Below are 14617 nucleotides of genomic sequence, written 5' to 3'. Positions count from 1 at the left end.
CTACAGGTGAAGTCAGCTCTGGGCAAGTCTTGTCTCACTGTAAATCTTTGAGCTGGGTTTTAGTCAGGAGTAAACATTTTTTATATCCCATCGAATGCACGGAGCTCTCACAGCAGGAATGTTCATGGATGGAGTAAATTTAGGGAAAAAACATATTTCCTGGTCTGCTGCTAAGAAAATTCACCCAGGGAAAAAAAAAAAAAGACCACATGGTTGAAAATCATCCCCAAAGTATTTTGAAATATAAAAAATTAATTCTGGATCCACGGGGAAAAAATGGGAAAAAAGAAGCAGAGCACATGTGACAAAGTCTACAATGATTGTAAATATCACATATGTTTATAATCACTGCAGAAAATTGTAGAATGATTCCCAGCAATTCCAAAATATCGTTGTTTATTCATAGCCTTGAAAAACAAATTCCAGCCCTGCTCTCATTGAAATTCCTTGGCTTATTGCAGGTTCTGCCTCAAAAATGAGGTAGAATTAAAAACTCCTTCCACCTCTCTTTTGTTCACAGTCAATAGTTTTTAAATTTCCTCTTTTCTTCCTCAATGGAAATGTTGTATGTTAAGGGAGGGTTTGCAAATCTTTTCCCCAATTACAAGAAAGCCTCAGGTGACTTGGCAGGACAGTTGCATTTGAATGCAAATAATTTAAGAAACATAGAAGGCAATGAAATCTTAAAAATATTGCTATTTTTATTATAGTACACTGAAAAGATAATTTATTAAATCATGTAAGCATATATCCACTCACATTCCTCGTGTTCCTTGGGAACTGATGAATTCAGCATCAGAATATAGAATATTTTTTAAATTTAAGTTCTGCAACAATTGGTCTGGATGTATTTTTATAACTGATGGAAGTATTTTCCAATGGCTGCATGAAGAACTTTGGGAAAATACGGAGGTGACCCCTGCCTTAACAAGTTTTTAGTAAAATATCCCTAAAATAATTCTTCAAAGAATTCTGTGTATTAGTAAACTGCAAAACACACAGAGCCATTAAATCATTGCCTACCCCATGAATTCATTAATTCCCTTCCTTCGGTGATGTAAACATATTAATTAGGAAAAAGCCCACTCCAGGAGATGAACCCCTGATCTATATGCAAAGTTTAATAATCATTGTACCGTGGTGATTAAAATGATTATGGGGATACTGTGAAGAATTCATTTGCAGCAACCAAGCCAATGTCTTTGCATTTGTTTGGAAAAACAATTATAGATCTTAATTGGGAGCCATGTAATGATGACAGCAGTTATTTCAGTGATTGATTCTGAAATTAAAGAGAACTGGCAAACTAAATACCAGAATCTCTCAGATTAGAAAATGGAAAGCTTTAGACAGCATGGAACATATGGAAATCCTGAAATGTGGCAAAATCTTGAGGCTGGGACAGAGAACACACTCATGGGCAAGCACCTGATGAGATTTTCCTCATCTTTGAAATAAATAAATAATTTAAAAAGCCAAAATAGCCTAGAACAACAGCAAAACCAACTTCAGCAAAACATTAAAAAAACAAATAGAGCCGAGACACAAAACCATCAAAAATCAAATTGCTGCTGGTCAGCTGTTATCACATCTGAGTTTCTCAGTGTTGATGAATTTGTGGAAGGAGAGGCAGTGATTGGGAGACCCAGAGAAATGAAGGAGGTTTCCTTCAATGTGTTACCTGGGGAAGCTGCCACCACTGTCAGGAACTCTGCAAATAGCCAAAACCAGACAATTTTTCTGCTGTGACCCTTCATGTGATTAACTCAGAGTTGATTGCCCTCGGTTTGGGCACTGCCACCAACCCAAAGTGAGCCACTGGCAACTCTCGTGGGGTGTTTGCATCCTAAGGAGGGGTTGGCATCACACCCACAGAGTCAACAGAAATGATACAGATGTATAAAACCACGGGAAAAAAACCATATTTGCGTAATCTTAGAGCTGTGACAATCAAAAAAGTGCCATCAACAACCCCCAAACTTGCAGATATCAGTGGTTGACTCCCTTGTTCTTCCTTTGGGCCTCGTGTGGGCAATGAAAATTCAGCCCTAATGTGATAATGGTAAAGCTACAAAATCCCCCTTCTTGAATTATGTATTTTCTTTGAAACACAGATTTTATTTTGACATCTGTAAGCAGCTGTGTAATGTTGCAGACACAATCCATTTTCTGCTTAGTGGACTAAGGGGCAAATTAGGTTTTAAAATAGCAGCGTTCTCATCATTAAATTATCATAAAAACTTCTCTCTCAGCTTTTGTTGTGCCCTCTGAAGTGAAACCTTCCTGATCTATATCTCCAGATCATTTTTGGAGCCAACTTTCTGATTTATCATAAAGTTTTAAGGACTGAAAAGCACATTCATATCATAAAAAAAAATAAATTACAGCTGTAGTCAAGGTATAACCTCCCTCCCAACTGGATGGATAACTCAGTTTGTATGAATAAGTTATAATTACTTTTTTGGACATTTGGGTGAACATTGGTGACTAACAGTAAAGATTTTCCAAGGAATACAATTATTGCTATCATTAAGATTGATGTAAGGAGCAGTCTGGTGTGAAAAATGATATAATTTTGTGATATTTAACTCCATTTTTATCATTACAGGTATGCTACAGCACACTATTTAAGATAAATATGAATAGGCTCTGTAAATTATAAGCATAATTTGATTTTTTTCCCCTCAAAGGTGGAAGCAAAATGGCACAGATATTGATCTTACCATGAGTTATCACTACAGGTTGGTTGGAGGCAGCTTGGCAATCAATAACCCACATAAAAATCAGGATATTGGAACATACCAGTGTTTGGCCACAAATTCATTTGGAACAATTCTGAGCAGGAAGGCAAAGCTTCAATTTGCATGTAAGTTGGGAAGCTCATATTTATTAGAACATTATTTTCCTATTAATTCTGCACATGGATGATAATTTATTGGGTAATTAAAATATCATGGGTGACTCTGTTCAAAAGGTTTCACTGACTTCTGCACTGTTTTTTCTAAAAAAAACCCCAACATTCCTGGTAAATATTAATAACAAAACCAGACATCTGATGGTTGCTTTCCTCGGGAACAAGAATGAAAAATCTGAAAATTGAAAGGTCAAGAAAGATGAGCACAATTATTCTCACTTAATAAAGGTGTTCCCACTCTTTAGGACAGTGGGTTTATTGTCATCCTGCAGGTGGTTACAACGGGGGGCGGGGAGGAACGCTGCAAAAATTAGGTTTTGAGTTTTTTATAGTTAATGAGGTGTAATTAAGGCATAAAAACATAACCAACAGTGATAGTTGGTTATATTAACAGAGAAACCCTCTTTTTCCTTCCCCAGTGTGTAAAAGTGGGGGCCACACTCTGAAACATCTCATCTTTGAGCTCTGAAAAATCAGCTCTGAAATATTTCACATTTCAGCCCCATCAGGTCGAGCACGTTGTGCCTTGAGATGATTTTAAATTGATTTTATCTTTGTTCCCCGTTTCACAACTTCAGTCTTTTTTTCCACAACGTTTATAGGCAGTGACCTTCTGTCAATGCCCTGGGGAGGAGAGGGAACAACAGCAACAACCAAAAAAACCCAAATATTCCCTTTTCTTTTTTTCCCCCCAGTCTAAAGCTTCGAGCAGTCTGTTGCAATTGTTTTCAAATCTCATTAATAAAACATGTGTCTAAAGCCAACCTCGTGTCGCTGCTTCAGACACCAGCAAACGTATTAATTATTAATCTTGTTCCATTTCTCCCAGCAAACCTCGTGTCACGGGGTTATCCAAAGGAGACAGTGGAGGTCAGGCTGGTTCACAGACTCTCTTTCAGCAGAGCTGATCAAAAGGTGTATCACCAGTACCTCATTTAATAATGTTTTACCCTGAATTTCTCAGAAGAGCTTTGATTTCCCAGAGCTGGTCAAATGTAAAAAAAAAAAAAAAAAAAAAAAAAAAAATCGATTCATTATTTTCCCACTTTTTTTGGGAAACAGCTTTTCCAGCCAAACTTCCTGTGTGGGAAATTATTGCAAGATATTTGGAGGTGAAAATTGCTTAGTGACAGAACAAATCCCGTTTTTAAATGAAGCAAGGATAGGTGGCCACCTCAAAATTGTCTGTGGAGTCTGTAATCCCCAAAGGAACCAGGACAGGAATGGAGCTGGGAAAAGACTTAAAGAAAAGGAATATCCTTAAAGGAAGGCACAAAGGAGGTATAAAATATCTTTTAAAAAGGGTGAGGGAAAGAAGAAACAGGAATATCTGTGAAAGAATGAAGGCTCTGATAATGATTCAGAATATCACAATAACCAATGATTTAATCTTTTTTTTTCTGGAAAATTCAACCCCTGATTCAGAAGTTTCCCTAGGAGAGAAAAGGGGAGCTGCTCACCACAATTCCCAGCTTTCTGTGTGATTTTTTTTTTTTCTGTGTGAGTTTTCCAAGGATCTAAAGAGGGGTGTGAACCTTCCCATGGAGAGGAGGTTCTGCAGAGCCCAGTCCTCACCTCCCACTCCTGGGGACAATGTTGGATTCCTGGCCTGTCTGAGGCAAAGCTCCTCCCAACCAGACCCAGCTGATGCCACTTGGCTGCTGAAGGCCCTGTTTGCCAGAAAATGGACTTTCTTGATGGCATTAAGTATTTTCAGCTGTTAAAACATTGGTTCTTTAATAACACTCAGTGCAGGTGCCCTTTTCCTCTGAAACACTTAACTCACTAATAGCTGGAAGTCTCATGCCAGTATAAAACAATCCAAATGGGCTCAATATCAAGCAGTTCCTTTATTTAGGCTTCAAACCCCACCAAGACACTTCCCAGAGTTCTGCAGGGAGCAGGTCACAACAGAGCTGGGGCTGGTTTGCCCACAGCAGCCATCCTGCTTCAACCCTCCAGCTCTTAACAACCCTACAATGCTAAATATATCCCACAATCAAGCAACACACTCCTTTTTCATTAGTGGTGACAGATATTTATGTCCTTTCCCACAGAGAAGAGAGAGGACAGACAAATCAAAGCCTGTTATTTACAGTGACAAACACAAACTTAGAGGAAAACGCTTCAATTTAGCAGCATCACTGTGAAACTGTGAGTTTTAAGTTGTCTTACAATAGGGGGAAAAAAAACCACCTCAAGTACATGGAAAATGTCATAATGACCTGATGAGAATGGTGGAACAAATTACCTTGAAACACTTATTTCACAGTTAACATTTCCTTGTTTCTTGTTTTCGTGTTGCCATCCAATTTTCTCCTTTGTTTCAACCAATACTTCAGGCTGTATCTTAAAATCCAGGCAGGTGTGTTGTTGTTATGACACTTCCATTCAACACCTACAAACTGGGACTCTTCCCTGGGCTGGAATTCTTGGCATATTATTGCAAACCCCACGATAACAAATTGAACGAGCCTATTATCCAAGTAACAGGGTTTATGTGTATTTGTCTTTTTACTACAAGGTAACTAGCTCTGAGTTTGAGTTTGAATTAATGATACCTCCAGAAACCTATTGTAGGTGTCAACTTAATATGTGAGAAACACTTTTTGCTTTGTTCAAGATAGCGAGTTCTCCGCCAAGCAAAATAAATGCGGGGCGAGATTAGAAATATGTCTCCGGCTTCAGCTGGAGTTTCATGCTTATCCTCTATTAAAAACAGAGCTGTCAAAGGAAAGCTGCAGGAGGAATATTGTTCAGAAGGCAGTGGCATAGATTATTAAAGCTACAAGCTGAAAATGAGCGGCAGCATCAGGGAGAGAGAGCGGAGAGAGAGCGCGTAAATGCATGAGTGGGATGCAGGGGCTGGCAGTCCTGTGGCATCCCTGCTTCCTTCAGAAGGTTTGTTTTGTCATAAATAAACTTGAAAGCTCCCCATAAATCCTACATGTCTCTTGCTGCCCAGCAAGCAGCACATTGTGAACAGCTGAAGTGTGTTCTGCAGGAGCTGGAGCTGTTGACGTGGAACTTGTTAAAAAGCTTTGGTGGCAGAGCCTGACACAGGCACAGGGATCCTCATCCTGGGTGGATTTTGGAGTCATGACCTGCCACCCACACAGGGCTTTCCCTGCTCTGAGTCCAGCACTGACTCCAGCACAAGGTCACCCAGAAAACTCCAGCTCTCCAAGTCAGAGGAGTTTGTCTCTGTGAACTACTCAAGAGAGTCAGCCCGAAGAAAGATGTGAGGCCACAGATTTCCTTCAGCTTTTACACAGCTCACAGAATCACCAGGGTTGGAAAACCCCTCCAAGCTCACCAAGTCCAACCAAGCCCACCATTCCCACTAAACCCTGTCACAAAATGCCACCTCTACTCAATTTTTGAGCACTTCCAGTGATGGTGACTCCACCACTGCCCTGAGCAGACTGTTCTGATGCCTGACCACTCTTTCAGTGATGAAATTTCCCCCAAGGCATTTTTCTTAAGGCATTTTATGCCTTAAAAAAAAAAAAAAAAGACAAACAAAAACCTGTTAGAGAAAATGCTCCGATGCAGCTTCAACTAGAATTTTCTCCCAAGGCACGCAGGGGATTTGTTTTAATTATTTCCTCAGTTTTAAGCAAAAATAACTGTATGCAAACAACTGGTCTTGAGGGAAATCCCCATAAGTAGCTGCAGTGAAACAGCCTGTCCAGGCCTGTTAGTTGTTCTTTTAGTCCTTATACACCTCTATAACAGAGACATTAAGAGATGTACAAGAGAAATTGGACAAACAAACTAAAATTAAAAAGTACCCCACCACGAAAAACAATCATGTTTGCACCTAATTCATAATTATGCAGGGCATAAACCCAGAGAATTCAGTATTAATTGAAAGTATATTGTTGCCTGGGGATCTTAAAATAGATTCCCAGTCAAATTGTTCTCCCATCACTGGCAGAAGTTGCCACGATTGTGGCTTTCTCAGACCTCAGGCCCCCATTATTAACCACGAATTCTGAGAAACAATGACAAACATTTCAATTCATGCCTTGAATTAGTCATTTTGCCCTGAACCACCCAGGAAGACACACAGTGGAGCCACCAGACCACGTGTTTTAATTCTCTCCACAATGCCACAGACCAGCAAGGATTTCCCCTTGGAGTTTTTGGGTTCCAACCACGTTCTCGTGTTTTCTAAGTGGTGCTCAAGGGTTTTGCTTGATGCTTATTCTCAACAGCATTTTTCTAATCCTCACATCCTCCCTCCTCTTGGCCAGTGATGATGTGCTCACAGCACTGGGGATGAGAGTGCTGGAGCACTTGGAACAAAATCTCCAGCTCCTAAGAGCTCTCACTTGCTTTTTGTTGTAGACAGAAGACACAGTTCTGCTGAAACAACAAACTAGAGGCAATAATCCCTCCAGGACAGAGTTTTTGCCATTCTGAAACAAAAAAAATAATTAGCATTTAACCATTTGAGGGGGAAATATATTAAAACCAATCAAATCCATTTAGTGCTTGCTGGATGGTGACAGGCTGAGCATTAGCAGAGCCCTGTTAGAGGGATGTCTGGGAGATGCTCAGCCAGCATGAAAGCCCACTTTTCATCTGATTACTTCATCATGTTATTTACCTTCCACTGCACACAAATTACAACAACATCACAAAGCAATCCAGCAATGCCTCCACGTGTCATAACCCTTTTCACTCCCACTATATGCTTTGAAACAGAAAGTGGAAAAATCAATGAGCTTAGATCAGATACTCTGAATTTGCAAAGGCTGGACTTGCATGAATTTGAGGCTAAAAACCACTCCTGGACTGGTTGTGTTGTGGTGCCGTGTGTGTGTCCAGAAATCCCTGTGTAACAATTGTGTTTGATTAAAAGGTGTGCTGGAGGTTGTAACTACCACCTTGAGGAAAAGCTCTCGGGGTCTTTAAGCTGGTTGTTAATTCATCAGCAGGGTGAGGGCTGGCATACTGATCACCTGGCAGCCAGGGGAGCAAGAGCCAGCCCTGGAAATGTCTTGTTTTTTCAAAAGGAGGCATAAACTGCTCAGTTCAGTGTTCAACAAGCACTCAGGGGTGACCAGCTGACAACAAGAGCAAACAGGAGGAAGAGCTCAGCTTGGCAGTGCCACCAGCAGGTCATCATCAAAGGCACATCCCCTGGTTTTACACCATTTACTGCATTCCCTCATCCTCTTTAGGATAAGTTTAAAGACATATTGAATCACAGAGTGGTTTGGGTTGGAAGGGACCTTAAAGACCACCCAGTGCCACCCCCTGCCATGGGCAGGAACACCTTCCATCAGCCCAGGTTGCTCCAAGCCCCATCCAACCTGGCCTTGGACACTTCCAGGGATGGGGCAGCCACAGCTTCTCTGGGCAACCTGTGCCAGGGCCTCCTCACCCTCACAGGGAAGAATTTCTTCCCAAGATCCAATCTAAACCAACTGTCTTTTATGAAGCCATTCCCCCTTGTCCTGTCCCTCCATCCCTTGCAAACAGTCTCTCTCCATCTTTCCTGTCAGCTCCTTCAGGCACCAGGAGGCCACATTAGGTCACCCTGGAACCTTCTCTTCTCCAGGCTGAACAATCCCAAATCTCTCGGCCTCTGTACCCTTTCTAACATCATTCTATACCCTACACATGCCAAATAATGCACTAACTCTACCTCTCTGTTTTGAAAGGGCTGCTTATATATAATCCCAGAATGGTTTGAGTTGGAAGGGACCTTAAAGCTCATCTTGTTTCAACCCCACTGCCATGGGTAGGGACACCTTCCCCTAATGCAGAAACACATCTCAGCTTGCAGATCTATGGAGAATAAGCTACTAAAGTCTCCTTTCCAGGCTCTGCACAGCCCTCCTGATGATTCTGGCAGCTCCTCACAGTCGGAATCTTCCCTTGAGCAGGTGAGGACAAAATGCAACCCATAGTAGGAACCCTCACTGCAGATCGATCCTGTCTGGAGGGTGGAAATGCTGCTGTCACCTCTCCATATGTCACTAAATAGACTTACAGCTCTCAAAATTGCCTTTTGGGCTTCTAATTGCAGGTACAGAATCCAATCTAACTGCAGCAGCAGCAGCCATCCTCCCTGGGTGTGGGGAGCTGGAGCACAAGGTTCTGAAGGGAATGAGTTCCAGGAATATACCAGGAAATCCATTTGTTAATTGGAAATAAACCCCGTGTTTTGACAAACTTCTGCCTGGAGTAAAAAGAAAGAGAACTCCCATTTATCAGTTCTGATTGCTAGGAACACTTTGTGCCAATGCTCCAGCTCTCTCTGCAGCAGTTCCCATGGTGGGGAGTCCACAGCAAGGTCTTTGCTTAATGGATGCTCTCCGTGGAGCAGACCCAGCAGCCTCAGGCACATTTTCCTTTTTTCCCCCCTCTTTTTCACAATGTGTCCATGTGAAAACACGGTGAGAACCTGCCATGCATTGCTGGAGGGGGTCTGTACTCTGCTCTGCCCACTCTGAAGTGGGACACTGCGTGTCCTTCAAGGCCACTTTGAGCTGAACATTTGCAGAGAACCACTGAAGTGATGCAGCTCAATCACTCAAAGACCCAAACTGCTGCAAGACCTCACTACCCTCAGCTTATCTTTGTGTATCTCCGTTGAGCTCCCCGGGATTTATTTCCTTGCAGAATTCCATGCAGGCAGAGGCTCTCATGGGAACAGCAGGAACATCCCCCACTCCGCGGTGCCGAGGCTGGAAGGGTTTCACCTGCTCGCTGACAGGACAAGGCAGGGTGATAATAGTTTCTATTTTAAAGCTCAGATAGCACAAGAATAGGATTATGCAAATCTCCTGACGTCCCTGAAGACCGAAAGAACAGCCTGGAGTCTTTAAACCAGAAGATATGGGCATGGCTGCATAATAAAGGGGGTTTGCTTTTTCCATCAGTCCCTAAAAGTTTGAGTCTTCTCTGTATTCTGAGAGCCCACAACACTGAATGCAGTCACAGCCTCCTGTCTGTTGTTAAACACACAACCTGCAGCTCGTGGTGACAACACTCCCCATTTATTTTATGTCCTAGCAGCCCAAGCAGCATCAGAAACTACATTTTTCTGTCTCTCAAATGGTTTAAACATGTCTCTCTCGGGGGGTTTAACCACTGAGTTCAAGGCAATGCTGTATCAGGACGCTTGGTTAAAGCTGCTTTATTCCATAGGTTAGTTGTTTAAACTTATTATAAAAGGAAGGGTTTTATCTATGGAGATAAGTAATGTATCTATCCATTATAGAGATGTTGTAAGGAGCATTACAGATAAAGTAGTAATAGGGAACATATAAGTCTTTCCAGATTATCTCTGAGTTCTATATTACTTACCCTTCCATAGTCCCTTTAAAAGTGTTTATCCTAAATCAACCCACTGCAGGCTGTATTGAAAAAGCAATATATGTGATTGAGATATGGTGGGTAACAAACCCTCCACAGGTCCTGCAGCTGCCAGATCCTGATTGATAAAATGTAATATTTTGGAAGGATAAACTAAGACTGTATTTGCAGTCTGGGTGATTTTCGTTTTTATCTACTCTGCTTTCATTGCAGACAATATGACACAGATTCCAAGAAATTATTGAGTGAAATGTCCACGATGTTCACGCGAGCTTCCTCATTCTTTGGAGTGACAAAAAAAACTTACAGTGGAGGTTTTGAGGGGGAAAAAATACTTTAATATTTGGAATAAAAGATTGGCTTTTTTGAATAAAAATAATGAAATCAATCAATTATTTTTGCAGTGGAGGTTGGTCCTGTGTAATGCAAAGGGCTCAGGGTACAAAATGAACTTCTCTGTTCTGAAGCTTATGTTGAAGAAGGGGGAACAAAGTGTCACTGGGACTTTCCATGGAGTGAAGGGATGAGGTCATGGGCATCGCTTTTCTCAGCAGGCAAACCACAGCTGGCCCAGGGAATGCCCCAAGCTGTAAATATCCATTTCTAAATGCTCCTGAAACAACAACAAAAAAATGTACAATACACCTGAAATCCCATTTACAAGATTCACAGTCAAAAATCCTCTGCATCATTCACTCAGGGAAATCTGGAAATTCCCTCTGGAAGGATTTCTGTGAGGGCTTTGCAGCTGGAACGAGGGAGATAAAGCTGGAGGTCACACAGGGCGGTTCTGCAAGAAGTAATCCTATGCTGGATCAAGATCTCCAAAGGGCTGGGCAGGAATTTGGAGAGGGCTGGGATATGCACAGACATCCTTGTTACACACTTGTGTGTGAGAGCCCTCTCTTCCTTGGCTATTTTTATTGTATGTATTGTTATCTTGTTGGTACAAGTTTCATAAAAAGAATTAGTAGCCTGAAATGGGTCTGTGACCATCAGAACCTTGGACATGCAGGCAAGAGGTTCTTCCTGCAGGACCAGGGTACAGCTCCTCACTGCCAACAACCAGGTCAAGGTCCAAGGGAAGGGAATAGTCCATGACTCATCTCCAGGTACTGAAAGAACAGGTGGGAGCAGGGGAAATGTAAAGGAAAGAAAGTTTTGGATAAGAATTAACATCCAAGTTGACATTTGAGCCAGGGCCATCTCCTGTGTAAGGCAGTCAAAGGGGTGCAGTTCTGGCAGGGATAAATCTGGCCCTGGAGGTCCAGCCCAGGCAGAGAAATCTGCTTTTAAGAGCTCTCCAATCTGGAGCAAACTCCTGCAGACGGGAAGTGACTGTGCTGCTGACAAGTGACAAGTGAACGGTGCCGTGACAAGTGAGAAAACTCCTCAGGACTATCAAATATTAAAAATGTATTCCTTACATCCCCCTCCCTCGGAGAGGGGCAGCTCCTCAGCTGTGCCTCTGGCCTGCAGATGGGCTTTGGAGCAGGAGCCCTAAGGCTGCATCAACACTTGCTGCTCAGTGCAAGTCCCGGGCTCAGTTCACAAGAGAACTTTAATATTTTATGCTGCTAACTCTGTAAAAGGGGGGGAAAATATAACAAAAACCAGATGTAGACCAGCTCTGTGCTCTGAGTTTCTTGGTGCATGAACAAAAAATCAAGCCAGCTTAAGGTTTATTTTTCCCCCCCACATCACCCTCTCTGTTTAATTTAATTGTGACCTTCCATTTTTTCCTCTAGAGAAGCTTGATATTACTTTGCAAAGGGCATTTTCACTCTTTAATTGAAAAAGACAATCAGGCTGTGGCAGAAATTATTGTTCCCCACCTTGAAAATTAGTGCCTGGATTGGCCATTCATGTCATTTAAGCTGAATTGAAGACCCAGGGCCCGTGTGCATCCTAATGTGGAAATTACAGGTCCTCTCCCTTAGAAGCTCCAAAGCAATTTAACTAAATAAAGAAGCACTGATGAAGGTCCTTGGCTGATTACACAGCTTTGGAGAAGGACAAGACCCGGTGATTGTGCTTTTCCCTCTTGTTTTAGAAAGCTGCTCCATCAGGTTGAGAGGAGCAGGGCTTGGGGGGACGAGGCAGCTTTCTCTTTTAACCAGGGTAGGATGCAGCCTTCACCTAAGGTGGAAAATGAGAACAAAAGTGGGAATTACAGTTGATTTTTAACCTGGCCCGGTGAAAGGAGACACTCAGGGGTTGCCCAGGCTGATTGAGCTTCAAATCCTACAGATCTGAGGTGCCACAAGGCTCAAAGAGGGGAAGGAGCAGGAGAACTCAGCAGGTGTTGAGTGGAAAGTGCAAGTGTTTGAAAAGGAGGAAATGGGAGATGCTAAGCGGCTTTCAGACACCTTAATTAGAGATAACACCCCTCTTAATCTCAGAATTGAACTCATAGAAAATCAATTAGAACATTTAAAAAAATTGAGATTAGATGCTAACGGGAAAAGATTAATGTATTGACAGTATTATCCAGACAAAGGAAACTGTTCAGAGGGTTTGTTTAGCGAGTTTTGAGAGCTGGAAAGGAGAATTTACTTTCCAGTGAAAGTTGTAGGAGATGAGATTAGCCATTCCTTTGGGAGATGTATGGAGAAAGAAGGATATTTCTATAACACACCCTATAATAACCAGTCTGGTCCCCTACAAAGCAATTGAGTACAACACTGAGGGGAAGCAAGAGACAGGGCTTGATGCTCAGGAGGTTTTCTGGGGTGAAGAGGCACAGTTTGTGTATAAAAGGGCTTTAGTGCCAACATTTTTGGGACTTCCTGTATGTGAAAGAAGAAAAAACAAACCCAAAATCTGGAATCTAGAATTTGAGATAATTTATAAGATCCAGTGAGCTTCAATTTTTCTATTCGTGGTTATAACTGACCTAAATTCTCTGAATTAGGCATCAAATTCAAACCCACAATGGGTTTCCTAATTCAAACCCACAATGGGTTTCCTAATTCATCCCAATGACAGCAAATGAAGGTGACTAATTGTCAGCTGATAACACAGGTGCTAGAAATGCTTATAGCAAATCACAGCCATGAAATTCCTTGGAAAACTGTGGAGGTTGGAGTTTTAATCCCTTTTCCCTGTGATAAAATTCCTGTTGTGATCCATCACTCGCAGTAACCCCACTCATGTTGTGCAATAGCCCACAGGCAACAAGGGACAGGGGAAAAACTGGGATAGAAGTGATGGATCCCAGTTTGCCCCAGCCACATGGAATGGGAGCAATGGCATGGATTTGGATAACTTGTAAAGAGCTCTCCCTCCTGGTGCTTTAGCATTCACTGCACATTTCAATCCCGAGTAACTACAACTGTAATATTTGGGATTAGGGAATGACGAAACGTTCGTGAGGGGGAAAAAAAAATCAAAAGTTCAAGAAAGCATGAAATTGCATTAATTCAGATGAACTGTTGTAATTATGCAAGGTGATAAATTGGAGTTTCTCTAATTGTCTGTAACAATTTCATGTATTAAAACACCCAAGTTTCCTTTTTTTTTTGCTCCTCAGTAGCACAGAGCTGTCCTATGTTCCTTCTTAAGATGGCCTGGTTTGGAAGTGCTACTGAGGAAGCTCAGGAATTTCAAACACGTCATTTTGAGGTTGAAATGAATGAGTTGCTACTTTTGATTTAAATATGTTCCTATCAGACATATTTAAGAAGCAGCTCCCCCAATGCCAGGGAAATTGGTTGTATCTTCAGGCATTCTGTTGGGTAGTTAAATTTGCCACTCTAACACCTGCAGGGCAGTTTTATATCAAAAAAAAGTTTATAAAAGGAACCCAGATGTGTGTAATAGTGGTGGTGGTGAAATTAGAATAAATGTATTAATGATACAGTCAGCAACTGGACAAGGCTTGGAGCAACCTGGGCTAGTGGAAGGTGTCCCTGCCCATGGTATGGGGTTAGAACAAGATGATTTTAAGGTCCTTTCCAACCCAAACCATCCTGGGATTCCATAATAACATCCTTGACCCCACTGAAGTACAGTTGGATTACAACTTCTCCCCATTTCCTCCCTTCATCCTGAAAACCTCCTTCACTTTGAGTATTCCCACTTTTATCAGAGAAAGTCCTGCCATTCCCTAACCCCATTCCCACAAAATGCCATGTGTTTTGGGTGTTCTCAGCACAGCCCTTCCTCACTGAGCTCTGCAAAAGTTCCCATTCTTGAGTCCATAATTCCCACCCTTCTCCAGGAAAGAATCCTGTGCATCTGAGCCCTTTGCTCGGCCTGACCTCGTTATCACACCCAGCTGGTTAATTGTTCTGTACCAACAGTCTGCCAACACGAACAGATCTGGAAATCAAAAAAAAAAAAAAAAAAGTTGTTTTTTTTGTTAAA

The 14617-nt window shown here is 41.9% G+C and overlaps 1 protein-coding gene across 1 annotated transcript in view; it reads left to right on the top strand.

The window, feature by feature from the left end:
- Window positions 1-2690: 2690 nt before the first annotated feature.
- The window catches only part of CNTN6 (contactin 6), a 75453-nt gene continuing 63526 nt past the window's right edge, over window positions 2691-14617 (top strand). Inside the window, exon 1 of the mRNA XM_029958251.1 lies at window positions 2691-2866. Coding sequence (XP_029814111.1) covers window positions 2725-2866 — 142 coding nt within the window. The 5' untranslated portion in view covers window positions 2691-2724. The remainder of the gene's footprint in view (window positions 2867-14617) is intronic.

The sequence above is a fragment of the Manacus vitellinus genome, unplaced genomic scaffold (assembly GCF_001715985.3).
Source record: "Manacus vitellinus isolate BGI_N305 unplaced genomic scaffold, ASM171598v3 scaffold_14_pilon, whole genome shotgun sequence".
NCBI lineage: Eukaryota > Metazoa > Chordata > Aves > Passeriformes > Pipridae > Manacus > Manacus vitellinus.
The sequence above is the reverse complement of the archived record's forward strand: the minus strand, read 5'-3'. Positions and strand labels throughout refer to the sequence as shown.